Source organism: Capsicum annuum, chromosome 2, assembly GCF_002878395.1.
Source record: "Capsicum annuum cultivar UCD-10X-F1 chromosome 2, UCD10Xv1.1, whole genome shotgun sequence".
In the NCBI taxonomy this organism is placed as follows: Eukaryota; Viridiplantae; Streptophyta; class Magnoliopsida; order Solanales; family Solanaceae; genus Capsicum; species Capsicum annuum.
Window position 1 is genome coordinate 6,744,820 of NC_061112.1, and position 24,939 is coordinate 6,769,758.

The 24,939-nt window shown below is 34.1% G+C and overlaps 1 protein-coding gene across 1 annotated transcript; it reads right to left on the minus strand.

The window, feature by feature from the left end:
- Nucleotides 1-8,380: 8,380 nt before the first annotated feature.
- LOC107857737 lies at nucleotides 8,381-8,743 on the minus strand. Its single transcript, XM_016702576.1, has one exon. It carries the CDS (start codon nucleotides 8,741-8,743, stop codon nucleotides 8,381-8,383), a length of 363 nt encoding a protein of 120 aa, XP_016558062.1.
- Nucleotides 8,744-24,939: the final 16,196 nt, after the last annotated feature.

Below are 24,939 nucleotides of genomic sequence, written 5' to 3' on the forward strand. Positions count from 1 at the left end.
AGGTTGGTAAGTTCCCATCAAATATATTCTCATCAATGAAAGCACTCTCAGACTTACTGGGTGACTCAACCTCATAAGGAGATGGAACCTTAGAGGAACAATCCAAGACTAACTCTAAAAAAACTAGTTGACCTGATACTAAAGGGACTTTGTCTTGGGTGGTGATTTTAGGGTCTTCTTCTTTATCTAGGAAGGGGTTGATTGAAGGTCAGGAATAAAGGGGACAGTTTTATCATCTTTCTCAGTTAAGGGCTTAACAGATGACTTTTTCTTTTCTTGACAACTAAAGTCCCTAAAAATTTTACAAAATGAAAGAAGAGAGAACTTTGTAATGACAAACGAATTTTGGTATTTAAAATTAGAGGGGATGGATGGTGTATCACACACTCTCAAGGAAATTGGCTCATCTTTGGGAGAGAATATTGGTGGAGGATTCGACATTGTAGTTTAGGGAGAGATTTGGTAGGTTTCAAAAGATAAAGCATGATGAAGGCTTAGAAAATGATTTGGGAACTAATAAACTTTGAAAGAGAGGATTTTCAAAACTTGTGTAATGACCCAAGACTACCCCTTAGTCGTCACACGGTGCTTAGGACCACACGTGATCCCAAGCTAACCCTTGTACTAGCATAAATCATAAGCAACTGAATAAAATACATAAATCTGAACAAAATAAGCAGGAGATTAATCTTTTTTGAATCTAATCAATACAAAGCTATATAAAAATTATTACAAAACTACTTATACAAAACAAAACTGGAATTCAAATACATTAGTTCTATTAACTGTCTATGAAGTCTCTACTATACTGACTATAGATAGCTGAGACGCGACTCCAACTACCACTAATAAATACACATGAGTAAGAAAATAAAGTATATAAATAACATCTAACTGAAGTCCCCGAAGTAGGAGGACTCATCATCTGCTGGCTGGAATCTGCAACTGTCTGATCGTGATATATAGACTACAACTGAATTGGTACCTACATTATTAAACAATGTATTACATAGACATATATGTGGATCAGTACTTTTGGAATGTACTGAGCATATGGGGGTGAATGCTTTAGTAAAACAATAATGCAATATTCAAACACACTTTTAAAAACTGCATGCTAAGTGTAAGTGACTCACCTTGGCTTGAATAATTAAAACTGTCTAATCATAAATCATGAGTAGTAAAGCCTAAAAGTAATTCTTGCGATCCACCACACTTAGTTCTAAAAAGTTGTACTCTTATTTTGTTTCAAATCATACAGTCAAAGTGAAAAGAGCTCACCTTTATTATCTGAAAACTAAAAGCTAAAATTTGATAACTGATGTCTTATGTAGGACAATATCTAAGTAAGGTTGTGACCCTTTACACTTAGTTTTTAAAAATTATTCTGTTATTCTTTTCTATTAGGGAGGTTCTTCTAACAGACATAAATCATATGAGCTATCATGAAGTCCAACGTCTCTTACCCACGTTGGTAGAGTTGTTCTACCCTTGCCATCAGAATAGAACCTAGCTAGAGTGAGCACTATACTGAACCCACTAGGGGTATTAAAACCTATGGTGGCGCGTTATTCTGGGGCATGAGACCTTGGAATCATACCCAACTCGGTGCTAAATACTATTCCCTTTAATGTGCATGCTCATTTTGTAGGAAAACCACCTTAAAACTAGCATAAGGGTTTGTAATGAAAATAAGTTATGCGTCTATCTATTTTAAACTGTAATCAAAACTAACTATGTGGATTTCATATCTTAGCTGAGGAATAAAAGATCAAAATGTTGCTTAAAATTTGAATATACAAAATCATAGGGTGGCTTAAAAGCATAATCTTTTTGAAATATCAATATTAAAACTTAGGACGTAAAACCCATGATTTAAACTTTTACAAAATTCATAGCAAAACATCATGCTCAATATACTTCTTGAAATACTTCAACAATATCATGCTTAAACTCAATTGGAAATTTGTAATCAATGTCTCAAATTATACTCATGGTGTTCAAATCATAAAAGAGAATTCTTTAAATCAAGACAAATATAGACTTTCATGCTCCAATCACTTTATAAATCCAAAACTCAAAACAAGGTACTTTGGGTATGAACCCTAATTGCAATTCATATAAATTCATGTAAATTAATCTTTAAAAACTAGTTTTGGGCTCAAGGATGAAATGAGTATCCTTGTTCATAACCCCACATACCTTATTATGCTTGATTTGATGTAAAAGCTTAACTTTGAAGCCCTGGGAATGTTCTTGAATGCTTTTCTTGAACTTCTTAGATTAGGAAGACTAAATTCTTGATTTTTTTCTTAAAGAGAAGGTGATAGAATGGATGATCTTGAAGAGGATTGATTGGGGTTTGTTCTTGAGAGTAAAATAGGAGAATGGGGGCAAATAATGCCCTAATAGATGTTTAAATTTGTATTTTTATAACCTGGGTTGACATGGAAAAAGATAAGACTGCCCCTCAGAACTAAAAGTTTTAGTAAAAATCCCAATTTTGAGGCTCACCAGTGAGCGCTATTGGTTTCACCGCTATAGGCACCACCGAGCGGTGTAATAGTGGTGACCTACTATTTTGGACAATCCTGATTTTGAGGCTTACCACTGAGCGGTATTGGCTCCACCGCCATAGGCACCGCCGAGCGATGTAATCGCGGTGACCTACTATTTCACATGAAAATGCTATAACTTTTGACTCGGATATCGGATTAAGGCAAAATTGGTATCGTTGGAAATTTGATTTAATTACCTTCAATTTGGTGGGTCTTTAGCTAGAAAATTATACATATATTAAAAGTTATACACTTTTAAAATTGACCTTTGTAGAATCTAACAATAAACTCTGGATGAATCTAAGGTTCTTAGCTCAACTTTGTTCTAAGTAAATTCTGTGAACATCTTTCACTTTGAGAGCACTTCATAAACTAGGATAATGATCATGACACATGTATTAACATACAAATCATGAGATTAATGTTTATAAATATAGAAACGATGATTTGAATTCTAGCATAAAAATATGGGGTGTTACAACTAGGTAGATGAGAGATCAAATTTTTATTTAAATAGGCGATAAAGGAACCATTCAGATCTATGAAGAGTTGTGTTTGATGGAATATGTCGATTAGATGGACACATCCCTTGGACTTAAAGTAAAAGTTATAGCTTTTAAGATGAGGCAGGATAGTGACTTGTCACAACTGTTATAAATTTAAAAAACCACTATTTGAGAATAGGGTGTGACACCAACCTAATTAGGGACCTAGTCCCTATATGATTTTTTGAACACAAAGCACTTTGAGTTGTCTCACCCTTTTTCTTATCTTCTCCTCCTTGACATGAGTATATATCTATAGAAGATATGAGATTGAATTAGACATATGTGACATCATCTAACCTGGATACCTATTTATCAAATCATAGCCAAATTGGGAGGATTAAGAAAACCAACATACATTCAACTTGGTCTCATCAGCCTCAGCTTTTTTCTGTTTTTTTCAAACTGTTCCTTACCAAGTGCCTTGGTAAATATGTTAGAAATTTGATCTTTAGTAATGGCAAAAACCATCTTGATCAAACCTTTCTCTACAGTATCTCTGAGAAAATAATGTCTACTATCAATGTGTTTTGTCTTTTTATGTTGAACTAGATTTTTGGCAATATTGACAGCACTTATACTGTCACAAAATAAAGACACAATTTGAGAGGATGCCAAAATCTTTAAGTTACTACTTGATCCATAGTAATTGAGCACAGTATGAGGCAACTGCTTCATATTCAATTTTAACAGTTAAAAGTGCCAATGAGTTCTGCTTCTTAGTACCCTAAGATATTAAAGATTATCCAAGAAAATAAGTCATTCCTGAGGTACTCTTCCTATCAACCAGGTACCCAGCATAATCAGGATCAGCACATCCAACCAGGTCAAAATTATCTCCAGTGGGATAGAATAGGACCAGGACGAGGGTTCCTTTAAGATATCTCAAATCCTTTTGGCTTCTTTCAGATGAGATTTCTTTGAAGTTGCTTGAAATCTAGCTCATATCCCAACACTAAACACAATACTAGGTTTACTAGTTGTTAGATAGAGTAATAAACCAATAATTCCTCTGTATAATGTTTCATTAACAGAGGGACCAGGTTTATTCAAGTTCAGTTTTGAGGAGGTTCTAATGTGAGTATCAATAGGTTTTACATTCTTCATATGGAATCTTTTGAGAAACTCAAGAATATACTTCTGCTGACACACATTGATTCCAGTTGCACTTTTATTAATTTGTAGCCCAAGAAAAAAATTGAGTTCTCCCATCATACTCATTTCAAATTCACTACTTATTAACATACCAAACTCATCGCACAGGGAAATAGTTGTGCCTCTAAATATGATGTCATCAACATAGACTTGAACAATGAGTAAGTTTCTTTCTCTAGCCTTCAGAAATAAGGTGTTATCAATTTTTCCCCTTTTGAACCCACTCTCTAGCAAAAACTTTGAAAGTCTCTTATATAAAACCATGGGAACTTGCTTTAATCTATATAAGGCTTTGTCTAATTTGAACACATGGATGGGAAAGTCAGCATCTTCAAATCTTTGGGGCTTCTTCATATAAACCTCTTCCTTGAGATAACTATTTAAAAGGGCACTCTTCATATCTATCTAAAATATTTTGAACTCCATTTATGAGGCAAATATAATGAGAATTTGAATTGCCTCTACTCTAGCCACTGGTTCGAATATCTAGTCATAATCTATGCCTTCTTCCTGGTTATATCCTTGCACCACCAGCCTAGCCTTGTTCCTGGTGGTATTGTCGTGCTCATCAGCCTTGTTTTTATACACCCATCTGGTCCTTATAACTTTTCTATCTGAGAAACGTGTGACAATGCACCCTATTTTCTTCTCTCAAATTGATGTAGCTCTTCTTGAATTGCATTAATTCAATCTGAATCCTTCAATGCTTCCTTTATATTCTTGGGTTAAATTTGAGATAAGAATACAGAGAAATCACATAGATTCCTTACTCTATTTTTGGTCTACATGCTTGAGTCCAGATAAGATAGTAGACTATCAAGAGGATGTGAGGACTGGTGCTTCTAACTGGACCTTTGAGGAGTAGGTTGACTTAAACTGGGACCAGTTCCCATTGAGGTGTTACCCTCAAAAAACTGATCATTTTTTTATTGTATTAAAGATCAGGTTCTTTAAGTGGAGATTGTGAGGGTCCAGGATTTTGATGATTTGTCCTTATGAATCTGCATCATCATCACTTTTATTTGGATTTTTTGGAAAATTGGGGGGATTTTTTGAATCATCATCATCATCTAGAATGTTGCCTTCACTAGTACCACCAGCTTCATCAAATACAAATTGAACACTTTCCTCCACACAATGTGTTTTTTTGTTATAGATCATGTAATCCTTGCTGGTAGAGGGGTATCCAATAAAAATTTCTTTATCACTCCTTAGATCAAACTTTTTAAGGTCATTCTTCCCATTATTCAACACAAAATTTTTGCAACCAAAAGGCTTGAAGTAGCTCAGCTCGGGCTTTCTTTTGATCATGAGTTTATAGGGGGTCTTGTTCAGAATGGACCTGACAAGGCACCTATTGATCACATGATATGTTGTATTGACTGTTTCAGCCCAGAAGTTGTAATTTATCCCTACATCTATCAGCATGGTCCTCCCAATATCCACAAGTGTCCTATTTTTCCTCTCTACAATACCATTTTGTTGTGGTGCTATAGGAGCTAAAAAAATTATTACTGATACCCAACTCATTGCATTATTGATTGAACCTTGCATACTTAAACTCTATTTCATAGTCTGATCTGATTCCTGTTATCTTCTCATTATACTTCACCTGCACTTTTCTGACAAAAGCTTTAAACATAGGAAATATTTCTTCTTTGGATCTTAGAAAGAAGGTCCAGGTGAACCTGGAATAGTTATCAATAATAACCAGTATATAATTCTTTCCTCCCCTGCTATTTATCTTTACAGGTCTATATACATCCATATGGAGAAGTTGTAGAGGAATAGATGTGCTCATCTTTCTTTGGCTTGAATAAGGACTTGGTTTATTTTCCCTTCACACATGCATCACACACCTTAAAGCTAGCAAACTTAACTTTGGGCAACCCTTTAACCAGGTCCCTACTAACCAGCTTATTCTATATGGAGCAACTGACATGGCCTAATCTTCTATTCTACAGATCAACATTATCTTCTTGAACACTCAAATATGCCATGTTCCTGGCTTGTAAAATCCTAGATCTATAACATACAGATTTTTGTTCCTACATGCAGTCAACATTAATTCACCATCTTTGAGGCTTGTGACAGTATACTTATCTAACCTAAACTTAACTTTATTGCCTTTATCACAAATCTAAGCAACACTCAACAAACTAAACTTGAGTCCATCCACAAAGTGAACATCATCAATGGCTTGACTTAAACTATTCCCAACCTTTCTAATTCCAACAATGTACCATTTGTTTCCATCACTAAAGGAGACATTGCCTTCTTCATGGACCTTAAGTGAAGGAAAGTCTTTAATTCTTCCAATCATATACCCCGAATAAACACTATCCATGATTCAGTGGTGGTTGCTTCCTCTTTCTTTTCCCTGCATTAACAATCAGTTGTTAGTTTTGGAAACCCATTTCAGCTTGAGTTCCCAGAATGGTGACAAAGAAAGGATCAAAATTTTCTTAGTCCAACCAAGTAAATTTTCACTTCTTTCTTTTGATGTAGAGAATTTTTTTCATCCTCCTTACAACTGCAATTATAGAGGGACATAAATCTATTATATGACCATTTTTCCAGAATGAGTACACAAGAAATTATCCTTGACAGAGACATATTTGCAATAAGGATTGTTAGCTGGGTAAACAGTGTAGAATCCCAAGCCGCTTCTGTTGTTTGATCCCTGAGTGGTAAGGCTTGTCAGTGCTTAAGATGAGGGAGTATATTTAAGATCCTTTTCAAGCTTAGTCTTGACCCAAACCTGGTCTTTCTTCAGCTCAGCACTCCTCTCAAGTGAGGCGGTCAAATCAGTATTTTCCTTAAGCCAATTTCTCTTCCAATGCAAATTGAATTTGCTTCCTTCACTCTTCCTTTTTGAGTTAAACTTAGAAAATTCACTAAGCTTTTCATTGGAAAAAGACATGTTTACCCCCTAAAGTTGTCACCAAAACTCACTTTAGCTATTAAACCTAACCTGTAATTATTTACCCCTTTAACGAACTTTTATATGAATTTTTTATCACCCGCAAAAAATTATACCACTCTCACTATGGAAAGTACATCACACTCACGCCATGTTGGAGCCATATCGGATCCACGTCAAAACCACATAAATAAATTATTTTTTAAAAATAACAAATATATATTATTTTTTTAAAAATAACATATATATATTATTTTTTAAGTAATATATATATATATATAACAAAAAAACTCCCCCCTCTCTCTCCCCACCCCACAACCCTTCTCCCCCCTCTCCCAAAGTTGCTAGTCCCCCCATCCCACCCCACCCCGCAAAGCCCCTAGTCACCCTTCCCCGGACGTTTGTCTCCCTCCTTCCCCCCCAAACTTCTTTATCTTTTTCTTTTTTACCTAGACATAGAAAACTTTTCAAGATTCTATTGTTTGGTTTATCTAATAGTCGTGTTTATATTGAATTTTCTGAAAAAATTGGAACTTATGAATCTGGAATCCATTTTCTTGGACACCCGTTTACTTATAATGCATTATTTTCTTCATGGAAATCTAAATTTAATCCAAACCCTAAATTATTCTTGGAAAATGGTGAATTGGGTTCTAAAGAAAGTAAAGTTTTGAGCTATTCTGGTACTTCTTTTGATGATATTGGAGAGGGGTATGTTGTTAAAGGAGAATTGGGTTCTAAGAGAGTAATTTTTTGAGCTTTTCTGATACTCCTTTTGGTAGTGATGGAAAAAGTTGTAGGGATATATGTAATGCTAGTATTGTAGGTTTGACGATGTCCATGAGTTTGAAGAGTCAGGGAATGGACTGGACTGTACAGAAGATGATTTTATGGTTTGGATTCATAGGGTAAAAGTGAAAATAAAGTAAATAAGAAAGATGCATTAGAGTTGATTGCTGAAATATTATATAAGGGTTGTTACCTAAGGAGTGGTAGGTGTGATGAAGAAGAAGGAAAAATGGTGGTGGTGGGGTGTTGAGGAAGAAGGGAAAAAAATAATGGCTGAAAATTTTAAAGTGGGTCACACTTATTTGTTTTATGCTTTTTTATTATTAAAATGCATTTTGACTTTTTTTTTGTCACGCCAGCCGTTAAGGGAGCAAAATAATACATTTTAAAGTTCATAAGGGGGTAAATAATTACAGATTAAGTTTAATGGCTAAAGTGGGTTTTGGTGACAACTTTAGGGGGGGAACATGTCTTTTTGCTTTTTCATTTAAAAGATCATTTTCAAGGGAGAGTAACTTCCCAGTTTGTTGAAGTTCAGTCACTTGCACAGTTAATTCAACCACTTCTTCTTCACATTTGTCAATATTTTTGTTTAGACACTCGTTATCTTTAGTGAGTTCATTAACAGTATCTACAAGCATAGTAGCAAGAGAATAATTTTTGAGGTTATTTTTGATATCCAAGAGAGTTACCTTGTCGTCTTCCGCATCGTGTGACTTAGCCATCAAGCCAAAGAGGGTGTCATAGTTATGGACATCATCATCTACCACCATTATGGAGACATTTTTCTATTGTTCAGCCTTATCTAAATCACTGCTAGAACCTGTATTACCACTCTGTCAATTTCAGCTCTCCTACTGTGCTTATATGGGACCCAATCTTTCTTCTTTTCCTTTTTAGCAGCTTGCTTAACATACTTCTTGTATTCAATAGTGTGTAGAGGTAGTCTTTGATGTAGTGACCCAATTTTCCACATTTATAACAGGTGTCATTTGTCTTTCTTTCTCTGTTGTGCCTGTTGGATTCTCCTCTTCTAGAAAGAGCTCCTATTATCTTCAAGACTTTGAGGAACTATTTGGTGATATAAGTAGTTTCCTCATCCTCAATAATGGTGTTCTCCTTTGTGGCCTTCAGCACTAGATTCTTCTCCTTTTTAAGCTCACCTTTGGACTTGTCTTATTGCTTCTTAATCTCATACGTCTTGAGATTTCCTATAAGCTCATCCCTTGTCATGGTTTTCAGATCCCTGGCTTCAGTAATGGCATCAACTTTATTATCCCATGACTTGGGTAGAATGCTCAGGAACTTACATAACTATTTAGAAGGTCGAAGGTCCTTACCCAATAGTGAAGTTCATTAGTTATGGTTGTAAATATTTTATGCATTTTTTCGATAGACTCTCCTTCTTTCATGGTGAAAGTCCCATATTGAGTTGTTAGTATATCAACCTTTGACTATTTCACTTGGCTGGTTCCCTCATGAGCCATTTGGAGATAATCCCAAATCTCCTTAGCAGTCTCACATGCAGAAATTCTATTATACTCATCAGGGCCTATACCACATACAAGAAGCTTTTTTGCCATGAAATTTTTCTCAATCTTTCTCCTGTCAACATCTTCAAACTCCTTCCTAGTATTAGTAACATTGTAAATTACCTCCCCATCTTTAACAGACTTCGTAGGAACAAAAAGACCATATTCATTCACGTCCCACAACTCGCAATCTTCAGCCATGATAAAATCATGCATTTTCGTTTTCCTCCGCCCATAGTATTACCCATTGAACCTGGCTGGTCGCGTAGTGGCTTGTCGATCTTCGAGGTTTAGATGAGCAGCCATTGTCAAAGATCCTTCCTAGGTGTTAACCTTTTAGGAAGATCTTTCTCTGATATCAAATGAAGAAATTGATTGGTTGCTCTCTTACTTTGGGACTTGGTCCCATACAGACGTATACAGCAAGAATCTTAACAATATAATACGTAACATAAATAATCAAGAACACAACAATATTTACGTGGAAACTCCTTGCTCAAGGGAGAAAAATCACGAACTGTCTCCAGGATTTTCAAAGCTCCACTAATATTCAAGCAACCTTGAATGCAGACTTCATGGCATCAAGGATTAAAACTCCTAATCCTTCTTCTCCTAGTGATAACTCTATTGCAAGAGAATAGTCCAATAACTCTACTGAACCAACACCCAACTAACTCTAAATGAATTCACAAGCTAACTCTAGCTTCAATATTACCTAACTCTAGATGACAATACTAACTTCAAAACTGAAATAGAAGACATCTACTAATATTGAACCACAGTAGGCAACGTTTGTAATTACAATACAAAAAACTCAAATACAATAAGAATATAAAATACAGCTTGTGAGCGAGCAGGTCCCTTGCTGCGAGTGAGGCTTTGATTCAAGAGCTTCAAAGGAATTTGTTATTGTGAGAATATGAAAGCTTGATTTTCTTGTTGTGGAAGATGAGCAATATATATAAGACAAGAAAACCTAGGATGAGTCTCATTGGCTGAGACAAAAAGAGAGCAGCTTTCTCACCAACTTTTGTACTGTCATTCAACTGTACATGACAGCGACGTGAATGCGGTCAACTAGGTCCCTAAGTAGCTTCAGCTTTTTCATCGCATATTCTTCAGGAACCATGTCCCAACAGATAATGTGTCATTCATCAAAATTGAGAACTTGACAAGGCGTTCCTGGGGTGAGCCTCTGGAGGGGAGTACGAAAAATGCCCCGGGGCGATTTATCAGGACAAAAGTACTGTGAGTCGTAAGCCTCATCAGTCTGGATGTACACTTAATCGTTAGAGAGAATTTTTATTTTGAGGCGTAAGTCCAGAAAACTTATTCTAATTAGAATTAAAATTGCCAAATAACTACTTAAATTAATAGCAAAAAATTATAAATCTAAACTTGTTATTAAATTTTAAGAATTAATACACTTTAAAATCGTAAATTTTTCCTTCCCTCGCCGCGCGGGGTTGGGGGTGGGGGCCGGTTGACAGAAATACGACCACTTGGCTATGTAGAGGTTACGTTTGTTCAAGTTTTTCTTATCACTGGAAGATATTTTATGTACCATAATTACACTCAATAATTAAGTTGTCAACAAACTTAAACTGCATGCATTTGTTAATTAGTGCAAAATGTAAAACTAATTCAAAGAGTTGATAATATGTCTGAATTAGAAAAGGGGAGTGTGTCAAGGTCATTCAAAAAAGGAATCAGTTGTTTTGTCCGGACAAGAAAATAAATGATGCGAGTAGATATTGAAGATGACAAAAACAAATGAAACCATTCGGAAGATGGCAATTTTTATTATGTAAATGTTGAAAAGGTTTGATCTGGCAAAACTAATTGAGTAGCTTGGACAGATTATGTAAACAACGCGGGAAAGAAAAAAACATGTTACCTTTTGAGAAAATGTGTTTTCTACACACTTCTAGTGAGCAACTTTTTTGGTATACATATATGATTTTTTTATCTAACACTTAATTCTCATCATTTTCAGAAAAATCTTTTGAAAAAATATGTATGAATCATATACTTACAATTATTTTTAAATCTTCTGTAATAATTTTGTCAAAATGAAAATACTAATCGGAAAGAGACTCGTGTGGCTTAATCACGCATGTGTCTCATTTGTATAATGAATATACTAATAGTCACATGTGTAACTTAAGCTCATCGCCTTAGATCCTCAAATATCAAAGGCCTCAAAAGTATAGAGTACTATATTATTAAATTTATATAATCATTAATAAAATAGTTTCAATTTTAAATTTAAAGGGTAAAATTTAATTCTTTATTTTAAATAAATTGATTAAATATACTTTTCATCGTACATTGGGTCAAATTTATTTTCATTATCATACTTTTAGATCAAATTTATCCTCGATGGCATACTTTGGATCAAATGCACCTTCATTGTTAAGAAACTTTTCACATTTTTCTTCCTTTAATAAAAAAGTTCAAATCAACGTTAAATGTTTCATTTCTTAAGAAAATAAAACACGCCCTAATTTAACCCGCCTTATTCGATCCGACCCACAAAAAAGATGCAAACAAACATACCCTCTCTTAATTTTATAGGTCGAATTTTTAAATGAGCAAATATATTTCTCTTTCAACGTGCAATGCTAGTAGGTTGTTTACAAATAAACAAAAAAATAAAATAAATGGAGATAATGTAAAAGAATGGAACTAGAAAAAATGTGTAATGCAAACTCTACTCCTATTTTAGTTTTACTCAAATTTTAAAATGTGTATGTGTATCTAAAGTCTCGAACCGGTGGATAAGTTTTCTGAAAAAATGGTATAATGAAAAATTTGCGTAGATTCAAATTATATATAGAGATATAAGAAGGAAGATGATGTATAAGGAGACATATTAACTCAACTATCCAGTTGATCTAATTTGTTGTATTTGACTGTCAAGTGTCATTTTTCATGAGTTCTACATTGATGCAGAGCTATGAACTGAAGAAGGAGTATATATGTTTGTGCATACACCGATGCAAATTCATTTTTCATGAGCTATACACTGACAAATATTCAGTGATCTAATCTCATTGAAAAAATTCAATAACCAACAAGAATGAGGAAAGAGTGTATTTGTTTTGTTTTTTGGTCAGATCGAGCTGATTAAATTAGAGGGTGTTTTATTTTTGTAAAAAAAAAGCTTTTAATGTAGATTTGAACTTTGTTGTCGAAGAAAAGACACAAGTGAAAAGTTTCTTAACAGTAAGGTTAAATTTGATTTCAAAGTATGACATTATGGATAAATTTAACCACATAACAAAAATATATTTAGCTAATTTTTTAAAATAAAAAAGTAAATTATGCTTTTTACTTTTTTTATTTGGTAGAGATCGTAAAAATGAGTGAATGATATCGATGAATCTTCTCTCATTAAATTAATTATTATTATTATACTGTATTTACCTTCTCATAAGTTTTTCTTTTACTTCTTTTATGTATAGTCTTTTCCAAGTTCTATTTATGTACAACTGATGTAGTTTTTGGTATGACTGACTAGACATACACATTAAGTTATCTATTTTTTTAATTAATTTATTTTTTTAAAATGACTTTTTTGATTTTTTAATAAATCTTTAATTTCAACATTTCACATAACATGTTTAAAACTACAAGATTAAAGAGCATTTTGATATATTTGATATATCTCTAATTTAAGATTACAAGTTTTAAAAGTATTCTTTATTTTTTTAAACTCCGTGTTAAGTCAAAACAGGTCAATCAATTTGAAATGAAAGGAATATTATTTTATGTAGAGCAAATGTGTAACAGCCAGGTTGAGATATTTAATTATTCTCTTTAGTCCTATTTACTTGTTAATGTTTCGCTTGTTGAGGTTAAAATGCATGAATCTTAACTAATATTTTAAAATGTATAATTTAATATTTTAAATTTTAAATTTAAATAGTAAAAAATTATATGAAAAAATATAATTAAATAGAACGAATTGATTACCACTTAGGTGCTAGGTGGAAGAATCTCGTGGTAGGAAGTGGGTCAGACTTATATGTTTCTAAGTGATCGTATGGTAGGGTGTATTAGGAAAAATAGTTCATGTATTATGTATGATATTATTTAGTAGTACTATATTTGGTAGGATTTTGACATTTATATAACTAATACATGTATTAGTTATACATCTTACTTGGTATTATAGGATGTATAATTAATACCTTCCACTTGGTGATATTAGTAATACACAGAGGCAGACCCATATTGTATTAAGTGGGTTCAACTGAACTCACTTTATCCGAAAATTTACTATTTATATAAGGAGAATTACTGTGAAATTGATGATAAGTAGGTAATTGAACCCACATTGATTAAACTGGAGAAAATTGAAGGATAGGTGTCTTTTTAAGTCTTGAATGAAAGATTGGTAACATTGACCAACAGATAGGGTCAAACATTATTAGGAATCTTGATCAAGTTAATTGTGAACTTGATTAATATTTTCAAAATTTTCTAATCTTTTCAAAAATACAAATCAACTCAACCCACACCCTCTTCAATCCAAATCAACCACTCTCTCTTCTCTCTCGACAACTTCTCTCAACTCTCTCCCAACCAACAGTTCTGCAAAATTTCTCCCTTCAACCTCCGATGATAAATAGTTAGGCTTCGAGTTCCCCTCTTCAATTCAATCAACCTATCTCTCATCCCTCTCTCGACCGCTTCTCTCAACTCTCTCCCAACCAACTGTTTTGCAAATTTCTTATTTCAATCCTTGGCGACTTCAACATCCGACTACAAATAGTTGGGATTCCAGTTCCTTTTCAACTTTAATCGACGTGACAGCCTTGCTCTCCGGTCACAACAACTTCGAATTCTTCATCGGTTCTTTTCTTCTTTCACAGGTAAAAATTTATGGCCGTTTTAGTTTTGAAGAAAACGAGGAACTTGAGCCAACTTCTCTTATAGTATTGGTTAACAATTTCAATATTTGTTGCACTAATTTGAAATGCGGTCTGAATAAAACCCTAATTTCTGGTATTTCTTCTCTTCTCTTCTCTTTTCGAAGTGAATTATGATATTTTATTGTTTGTTGCATTTTTTTGAAGTTTGATTTTTATTGTTTATGTTTATAAAAACAAAAGGACAATTTGATTTGATTTGTTCTGTTCTTGTTCTTGGTAAAAATTGTGAAATTGCTGTTTTTTATTTAACAAAATCGTGCTACTATTTTCTTCGGCAGATTACCCATCTGGTGCAATATATTAACCATCTGATGCAATAGATTCATCATATGATGCAACAGATCAACCATCTAATGCACCAGAGGAACCATCAGATTACAATTCTGATGCAACAGATTAATAATCTGATGCAATAATTTTACCATATGTTGCAAAAGATTAAGTTTCGGATAAAAAATTTGATGCAACTAATTAACCATCTGGTGCAATGGAAGAACCATCAGATTAATGATCTAATACAATAGATGAACCTCCTGTTGGATAAAATCCTACCAACTCTTCCTACAGGAAAAGTCCAAGACTTGATTTTTCCAACTGATCATTCATCAGCCGCGATAGACGACCCTATATTGGAAGAAATCTAAACAATATTTATCGTTGATAACTGTTCCAACTGATCACTCATGTGTTACAACAGATGTGTGACCTATTGCACAGACCATTCATCTTTCTCAATAGATGAGTGATATGTTTTGTATTATCACAACAGACTACTCAATCGTTGCTATGAATTATTTAACTGTTTCAACAGATCACTCATATGTTGCAACAGATAATGTCATAATAGTTGTGTGATCTGTTGAACAGACCAATTATCTGTCTTAAAAGATGAGTAGTATGTTTTGTATTATTGCAACAGATTACTCATCTGCTGCAACAGTTTGGTTATATGCTGCAATAGATATACTACCTGGTGCAACAGATCGATGATCTGTTGCAAATGTTATTTTACTGTTTTGCTTGTTTGATTTACTGTTATCCTTTTTTAATGATGCATTAATCAACAATAATATATTATTTTATATTTCTATTAATTTTTGATAATATGGTTCCCGAAAGAACAAAAATCAAATCAAGTCCAAGTAAAGGAACAAGTGAAGCAGCTAGGCTACATCGACCACTCTATGAGCTTGCTTTACAAGCGTTATCTCAATTGGGAGCAGAATATGATGAACACGGGGAGGAGGAATATTTCAAAAGAGATGATGCAGATGCTAATAGCCCTTCCTCCGAAGAGCTGGTCAAAGCCTTCAGCATTGATCGTTATCCTGTGAGAATGCAATGTGATGGTGCCGTAGATTTAATGGGTGATTTCGTGGTTAAGTCAGCCATGGAAAAATCTTTCGACGCCTTCAGAAAAATACTTCGAGAACAAAAATTGGATGCTTATTTTAGGGACAGCTGCTTTGGGAAATATCTTGATTTGCCGGAGGAGACCAATGCTCGTTTCCAAATGAAAATGGTATATGAACTTCTCAAGCATAGGTTTATGTATGAAAAAAAGATATGATGGATGAGGTGTGGATAAATTACTGTGGCATGCCTGTTTGTTTTGGTTGGAAGGAGTTTGCCATAGTTACTAGACTAAAATGTTATCCTCCTTCTCAAGTTATACCTATTCTAACCCAAAAAAAAACACCCCGCATACCCCAAAAATAAAAAGGTAAGTCATGTGATCGTGATGACCTGGTGTCCATTGATGGTCCAAGCTTCAAAAACAAAAATTTGATAGAAGCGTTAAAAGGTAAAGGACTTTCAAAGAAGCACAAGCAGTCATTATGCTTGGTTTGGTTTGTACATAATATTCTTTGGGCGAGAGACGCTAACAACAACATAAGCCTAGGTTTAATTAAGCTCTCCGAGGATCTTGAGGCATTTAACAGCTATCCATGGGGGTATGAAAGCTTTAAAATGACTGTCAAATATTTGTTGACTCCGTTAGCGTCAAAGACAGTCAACTTATATGGCTTCCCATGGGCTTTCATGGTAAATGTTTCTTTCTTCTATTATGATATCATTCATTTTTTTGCTCAATAATGGTTTTGATTTATTGGCGTTATTTTATAGGCTTGGGCGTTTGAAGTCATTCTTTATTTGACATAACAAGTGAACTACCAGGAAGGAGTTTCCTGTCCAAGAATCTTGAGATGGTTGTCGGCCAAAACTCATAAAAATGTAAAATTTCTTGATCTCTTCAACCCCCCAAAGGATGCAGTAAGTATAATTATAATTAATTTTTTCTTTTAATTAATATTTTTTTAATGATCTAATCATCATTCTAATATATGTTATGATTTATGTTAGAATATGCATCCGTCGCTAGTTCCGACCAATCGAGAGATGAAGATGCCATTTTTTCTTACTTACGTTCTGTGCAAACTTTATCAGACCCTAAGGTCATCGACAGAATAAAAATGAAATTGTTTAGAGCAACAGCCATTACAAGAAAAACAATTTTGAAGATGGGCTTGTTGTTGTTGATGGAGCTGTTGGTGGTGGTAGTGGTGCTGTTGTTGGTGCTAATGATGCTCCTCTTACAGTATTTAAAGTAAACCATTATGAGTATAATCATACTGGTTATACAGATTTTGCCTCTCCCAGGGAATGTTCTACATGCAAATGTCAAGACTACAGGGCAAAACATGATGTAGTAATTAATGCTATTAATGCATTAACTGCTTCTATAAAGGAATTGACATCTAAGAGGGGTCTCATTCCATCAAAGAGGATTTTATTTCCATCCGCTCCATTAGAGATTAGGGCTAAGATGAGAAAAAGAGTGATTTCCAGGGCATTATCAGGCATCCAAAAAATGAAATTCCAACTCCTCTGTCTGTGTATTGCACTGAGCAACGTACAATGTCCAAAGGAGAGCAAGCTGAACAAGGTGAATAAATTATATGTCTTCCAACTGACAAAACAAACAGACATATATATGTTTCAACAGATGACACATCTGCTGAAAATTATCAAACAGATATATACATCTGTTGCAACAGTTGACTAACTTGTTGCACCAGATACTTTATCTGGTGCAACATATGTCTCGTCTGTTTTAACAAATCAAACAACTCTTCGTACAGCTTTTATTTATACCAACAAATGACCTATCTGTTGCAACAGATGATTCATATGTTGCAACGGATAGTTCATCCATTGGAAATTATCACACAGGATCTTCCTTATGTAGAAATTTATCCCAACAGTTGATTCATTGTTGCAACAGAAATATAATATGTTTGGGATAATTTAAAATGAGAGGAAGACCTATTTGATTTGCTAGAAGAAATGAGTTATTCTTTTCCGTTTTGTTGTATCTCCGTGATTAGCATTGACCAATTCTGGCTTTCTAGGTGGATGTAGAAGAAGCTACTGCTAAATAGCATTGACAATATGCTACTCTTTTTATGGAAATACGGAGAACAGAAAGCGCAGAAACCATACGCAAGCGATAATAAAGATCCACGATGATCAAAGCCAAATTCCATAGCACCAGATGAAGAACAACTTGTTCATACTGAGTAGATCTTTATAGCTTGAGCCTGTCAAAGCAATTCTTGGCAGTATACTTAAATTATTCTTGATGTATTTATTGAGATCTGTACCCATAACAATTTTTTTAGATTTTATTTATTCGTTGACTTATTTTAGCTAATTTATGAAGGCTTCGATTTATTTTATTTTGTCTATGAATTTTATTTATTCCTTAGATTTGAACTTATTAATTGAAAAGGAATACTAGATTCAAATATTGTAACAGATAATGTATCTGTTGCAACAGATGACACATCTATTAGAAAATTTGAACAGATTTAGACATATGTTGCAATAGGTAGGTGATCTGTTGGAATTTATCAAACAGGTCTTCCCACTATTGCAACAGATGGACTTTAGATAAAAATATTAAGCTAATTCAATAGATGACACATTTATAGGGAAAAAAAGAACAGATTTAGACATATGTTGCAACAGATGGACTTTATCTGTTGCAATAGATGACACATCTATTGGAATAATCGAACAGATTTATACATATGTTGAAACACATAGGTTATCTGTTGGAATTTATCAAACATGTCTTCCCAATATTGCAACAGATGGACTTTAGATAAAAAAATCGAGATAATGCAACAGATGACCAACCTATTGCAACAGATAAACTATATGCCATAACAGATAGGATAATTGTTACAACGGATGGAGAATCTGTTGCATTATAATTCAACTTTTGTTGGACATAAAAAATTGTCACTACGTTTAAAAAGGTTAAAGGGAATTGAAATAAAAAAGGCGCAACCCATCGACAGTGTTCAATTCAAACACCTAAAATAAAATAGGCATCAAGTAGACATGTTCATTTTAAAGGCGTAAAATAAAATAGGCATCAAATGTGTTAGTGTCAGTCCTGGCACATTTCGCTGACTTGCCGTCACTTGGCCCCCAACGGTCATTTTTTCCCCCATTGTCTTATATATTCATCTTCCTCCTAAAATTTAACCCTAAATTCCCAAATCTTCTTTTTCATCTTCATCTTCTTTTATCTATCCAAATTCTTCAAATTATTACTTTCATTTTTTCCAACTGACCTTGACAATGTCGAACGCATCTTCCACTATTTTTTGTGATAAAGATTTTTGATATTGTAAGTACAGTCATGAAGCTCTGTTAAAGACTTCTTGGACTCAACAAAATCCGGGTCGTAGGTTTTTTACTTGTAAGATTTCAAAGGTAATATTTTTTTATTTAATTAATTGATTAATTATTGACTTGTAATTGTTTTGTAATTGTGTTCTCTTTTTTATAGAAATTGGGTGGATGCGATTACTTTGATTGGTATGAAGAAAGACACCCTTCACAAGCAAATCGTGTAATCTGGGGTTTGTTGAACAAAGTCAAGGCTTCTGAAGAGAAACAAAATCGAGCAAAAAGATACTACATTGTTGTCGTTATTGCTACTGGTTTGGTGTTGTTGGGCACATGGATATTAAGCTTAATTGCTGAAATTTTCATGGTGGTATGTGTATTTGCTACTGGTTTGTTGTCGACGAGCACATAGATATTCAAGCGTAACTGTTGGAAAATATTAAAAAGATTTAGGCATATGTTGTAAAATTTAGGTCATCTGTGGAAATTATCAAACAGGTCTTCCCACTGTTGCAACAGATTAGACTTAGATTATTAGATTATTCATAGAAATTATCAAACAGGTCTTCCCATTGTTGCAACAGATTAGACGTAGATTATTAGATTATTCAAACAGGTCTTTCCACTGTTGCAACAGATTGACAATCTAATCTATTGCATTATAAAAAACTTAACTTTCATCAAAAAAAAATTATTGCCACTACATGTACATGTAATAAAGTGAAGGGTGACTTGAAATTAAAAATTTCTATTTCACAGGCTCTTCTATATACACACAGAGGCTTTAAGCGTCCAGTTAGTACCCCATAAGCCCAGACCTCTTGCAGGTTTGCCACAGCATTGTCGCACAGAAAAGTCGTTGGCTCAGCCATTTCTGTGCCGATCAGCAAACATTTGATGTGTACAAGAGTGTACGAGCCGCTCGCTTTAGCAGTATCATCTTTTGAAAGGATTATTCCTCTGTTTTGACCTTTAAAATCCCATGATTTCTTCATCAACACTTTCTTTGAAAAATGATTCATCAGTTTACCCTCCCTCAACAAGATGGGAAACAGCACCATCAGTGGCTCCACGAGGAGAAAAAGATCGAAATCATCGACAAGAGGTACGTTGGAGTCATAAACATTGATTTTTCCTTCCTCGAGTAGTATCTCAATAGCTCGATAATGCATGTCGTTCATGCTAATGACTGCAAGAATCCTTTTTACCTCGGTCCAGCTCTTGCCGTGTGGATTTAGCCTGTCCCAGATCCTTCTTCTCTTCGGAACCAAGTTTCGTGTATATGTTCACCTTCTTGACTGGCCCCTGAACTTCAACAGCTTTTGGAGAAGGAGGAATTGCAATTTCTTTTGATTTTCGAGCAGAGAGTACGTCTCTAATTGCTCTTTTCTTTCTCCTAACCAACGTTGTAGGAGTGTGTGGCTCCCTCACATTCTTGGATGTTATGAAGCATCTCTTGGATTTGAATTCTTCGATAGCTTTAGAGATAGCCTCTACTTTTTCATAGAGTTTATCCCGTTTGTCCTTGCACTCATTGCATTCGCAATGAGAACACGAGGGTGAAGAGGGGTGAGAGGGACCTGTGTAAGGGCGAAAAGGGGTGTTTTCAAACATATTTATTCTTTAATAGTAGCATCAGCATGCCTGCCACCAACACCAATAACTCCACCAGAAGAAGCACCCGGATCTGCCTTAGTAAAAGGTTGGTCATGAAGAGCCTCAACATTAGGCTAACCTTGCCTAACTGCTCTTCTTATGGCTGTTGCTCCAGCCAATTCCTTCTTTATTAACTCCACCGTTGGGTCTGCAATAGTATCAACATGACCAAGAGTAATATAAGAAGTCATCATCAACTCCTCCTTAGTAGGCACGATCCATAAATGCACAACCAATAAAAAAGAAAAAAAATACAGATGCATTTAAATCATATAATATAATAATTTTTACAGTTGGGCTACATTTTAAAAAAAAAAAAAAGACCCATCTTTTGCATAGTTTGCAGTATATGGTTAAAATCCATTTGAGTCTGGTTCAGAGAAACAGAGTAACACATGAATAATCTGATGCAAAATATCAATCATCTGTTGCATAGCTGCACAAGATGGGTAATCTGTTATGCAACAGATGATCTATACATTACAACAGATGAACGATATGTTATCAGATTAAACATCTGTTGCATAATTTGCAGTAGATGGTTAATCTTTTAGGATCGGGTTCAGAGAACCAAAACCACAGATGGGTAATTTAATGCAAGATATACCCCGTTGCAACAGATGTCCCATCTGGTATATCAGATATAACATCCTATGCACCAGATATAAATCTGTTCAATATCTTTCTTATCTTTGAGTAGAATTATTTTACTTGAAGAACACGTACTGCATCATCTGGAGGGTTAAAGAGAGCAGCCTCCTTAATATTAGTGTTTCTCTTTGCAACCAACCACCTAAACATCCTTGGATGAAAAACCTCATCCGGGTAATCCACTAACTATTTTTGGAGGGAAGGAATGGCTTCAAATGCCCAAGCCTAAAAAGTGTAAACAGAAAGCAAGCAAAAAAAAATCATAATAACTATATTTAATATAAATTAATGGATGAGTAAAATTAGTGATTAATTTTACCATGAAAGCCCAAGGAAAGCCGTATAATGTGGTCCTCTTTCTCTTTCTGACTCTCTAATTCCTCTTCTTTCTCACTTTCATTTTCTTCATCATCATCTACGGACCCTTGTCCACCTCCCCCAATGTTGTTTTCACATCCCTTCTCAGCTTTACTTTTCCCTGACTGAGATTGTTTAGGAAGCTCCTCCAAATTCCTCTATACTGGAGCTTTTTTTTAGTAGTCAGACATTGATCCACTTTCACTTTCTTTTCTTTTGGGAGACATGTTTTACCTACAGACAAAGAAAAATAAAAATTACATTACAGTTGATGTATGCATAGATTTTAAAAAATACATTACAAACACAACGAATACCAACACACCAATAGCCACCACCACAAACACCACCAACCAATGCCAACAAACAAACAAACACCACAAATACCGACACCACCACAAACATCACCAACCAATGCCACCACCGGTGCCACCACGATGATCATAAACACCACCACTACCACCAATACCATCCAACTATACCACGACAGTCAACGAAACACTGCGATGAAAACTAGGGATTTCTCGAGTTCTTCCTATGATTTTACCATCAAAATTCAAAATTGTAAACCCATTCTCGAAGATAATACAACTAAAAGTTTTATTTTTCATCATTAACTTAAAAGCCCTTATTTTTTAGAAAAAAAAAACAAATATAGAGCTCTTATCGAACTCTATTGCCTACGAAGATAAAGAAAATAACTGATACAAGCAAGAATAATGTCAAAAATAACACCTATGTGGTCGGAAATGAGAAAAAAAGCGATCTGTTGTAGAGGATTGAGCAAATTTATTAAGTAGTTGTTGTCTGTACTATATTGTTGAGTGAGAATGAGAAAGAAAGAGCCAGACCTCGACATTTGAAATGAAGAAACGTTTTGTATGGGTTGATTTGTATTTTGGAAAAGAATGACAAGTAGTTTTGAAAATGTTAATTTGGTCCGAAATGATCTTAATTATTTTTAAAATCATAAAATATATGCGTAATTTTTAAAATCATATAAAAATAATTAAAGTTGTAGTTGACAGAGTACTCTAGGAGGTGACCCTGTGAAAACTTACCCTTGGTCCTGGATTAATCAATTTAGGAGTCTAACATATGAACTCAATTGAAATTATAAAAAAAATGTTCAACATATTGCGTCAGATTTCTCATCTGTTGTAAATTATCAATCAGATTAGGTAACAACAGATTACGAATATGATGTAAATTATCAAACATATTAAGTCATCTGTTGCGACAGATTACCCATCTGTTGTAAATTATCAAATGGATTATCATATGTCGTAACAGATTACCCATATGTTGTAAATTATCAAATAGGCGCTGCTATCTGTTGTGGCTGACCCTATGAGAACTCACCCCTAGTCCTAGATTAATCGATAGTTTACCCTATGAGAACTCACCCCTAGTCCCAGATTATTCAATTAAGGTATTAGTACCCTAGTCCTATATTAATTAATTAAGGTATTAGTCTAACATATGAGGTAGTAAGAATTGGTTCGGCTCAAAGTGATCATCGCCGACTTTGGTCGGAAGGAATGCAGTACCGTTTCATCATGCAATTGACAAAAGACTTAATTAAAGTTGTAGTTGACCCTATGAGAACTCACATTCAATTAAGGTATTAGTCTAACATATGAACTCAATTGAATTATATATAAACAAATGCTCAAACTGTTGCAACAGATGTCTTTTCTGTTGGATCAAATCAAACAGATAATGTAATCTGTTGCAACATATTACTAATCTGTTGTAAACTATCAAACAGATTAAGTCATCTGTTGCAATAAATTACCCATCTATTGTAAATTATCAAATGGATTGAGTCATATGTTGCAATAGATTACTCATCTATTGTAAATTATCAAATAGGCGATGTCATCTATTGTAGTTGACATTATAAGAACTCACCCCTAGTCCTAGATTAATCAATTAATGTATTAGTTGGACATATGAGGTAGTAAGAATAGGTTCGGCTCAGAGAGATCGATCGACGACTCTTGTCGGGAGGAATACAGTCCCGTCTCATCATACATTTGCTAAAAGACTCAATTGAAGTTGTAGTTGACCCTATGAGAACTCACCCCTAGTCCCAGATTATTCAATTAAGGTATTAGTTAAACATACGAGGTAGTAAGAATCGGTTCGTCTCAGAGTGATCGATCAATGACTCTTGTCGGGAGGAATGCAGTACCGTCTCATCATACAATTGCCAAAAAAACTCAATTGAAGTTGTAGTTGACCCTTTGTGCTCATTCATCCATCCTTAATTCCACCTAGATCAATGTAGGTACTATTATTAATCTTAACATTAAGTTAATGAGAACACATTTTAACTCAGAGTGATCGATCTGTTTAATGAATAATAATGATGATGATAATAATAATAATAATAATACAAATAATAATGATGATAATAATAATTAAACTTTTTTTTTCTGTTACCTATGTTTTTTTTTGTTTGTTTTATAAAAAATTATGTTTGATGCACTTGACTTTTTATTTCTTATTTAATTTTCGTGCTATCTATTTCTATTTCTTAATGAATGACATGTCTATAATTAAGGAATAATTTGATTCCAGTATCAATAGTAAGAACATATGAGTTATCTGTTAGGTTTTGTGTGTGACAGGAGCTGTATTTTGTTGTTCGAAACATATTAGTAATCTGATGAAACAAATTATTTATCTATTGAAATAGATTACTAATCTGGTGCAACAGAATACCCATCTATTTGATTCATAATCATATTACGGGCACCTAGAACCCTTAAACATGAATCCAACATGAGTCTACTGTTCCAACAGAACATTTATCTAGTGCCGCAGATAATGGATCTGTTTAAACAGATTGCTCTTGTATTTCATTCATGTTCGCGTGCAAACTATTGTTGAAAAAACAACACACTAGCAGTTACCCAGATTCAACTAAAAATCATAATCTGACTTACCAAAGTCTCCTCTCAAGTAAATTCCAAAGTTGAAAGTGATTTACGAAATAAAATTTGACATAAGAATTTGGTCAAAGAGCAGCAGTTGGGGTAACAACAACAACAACAATAATGGTTAACAAGAAGAATATGAAGTTGATAATGAAGTATAAGATGATGATAATGAATCAGAAGA

What these genes read in the sequence shown, in the direction of transcription:
- LOC107857737 (XM_016702576.1), bottom strand. Translation starts at nt 8,743, where the DNA reads ATGGTGGTAGATGATGATGTCCATAACTATGACACCCTCTTTGGCTTG.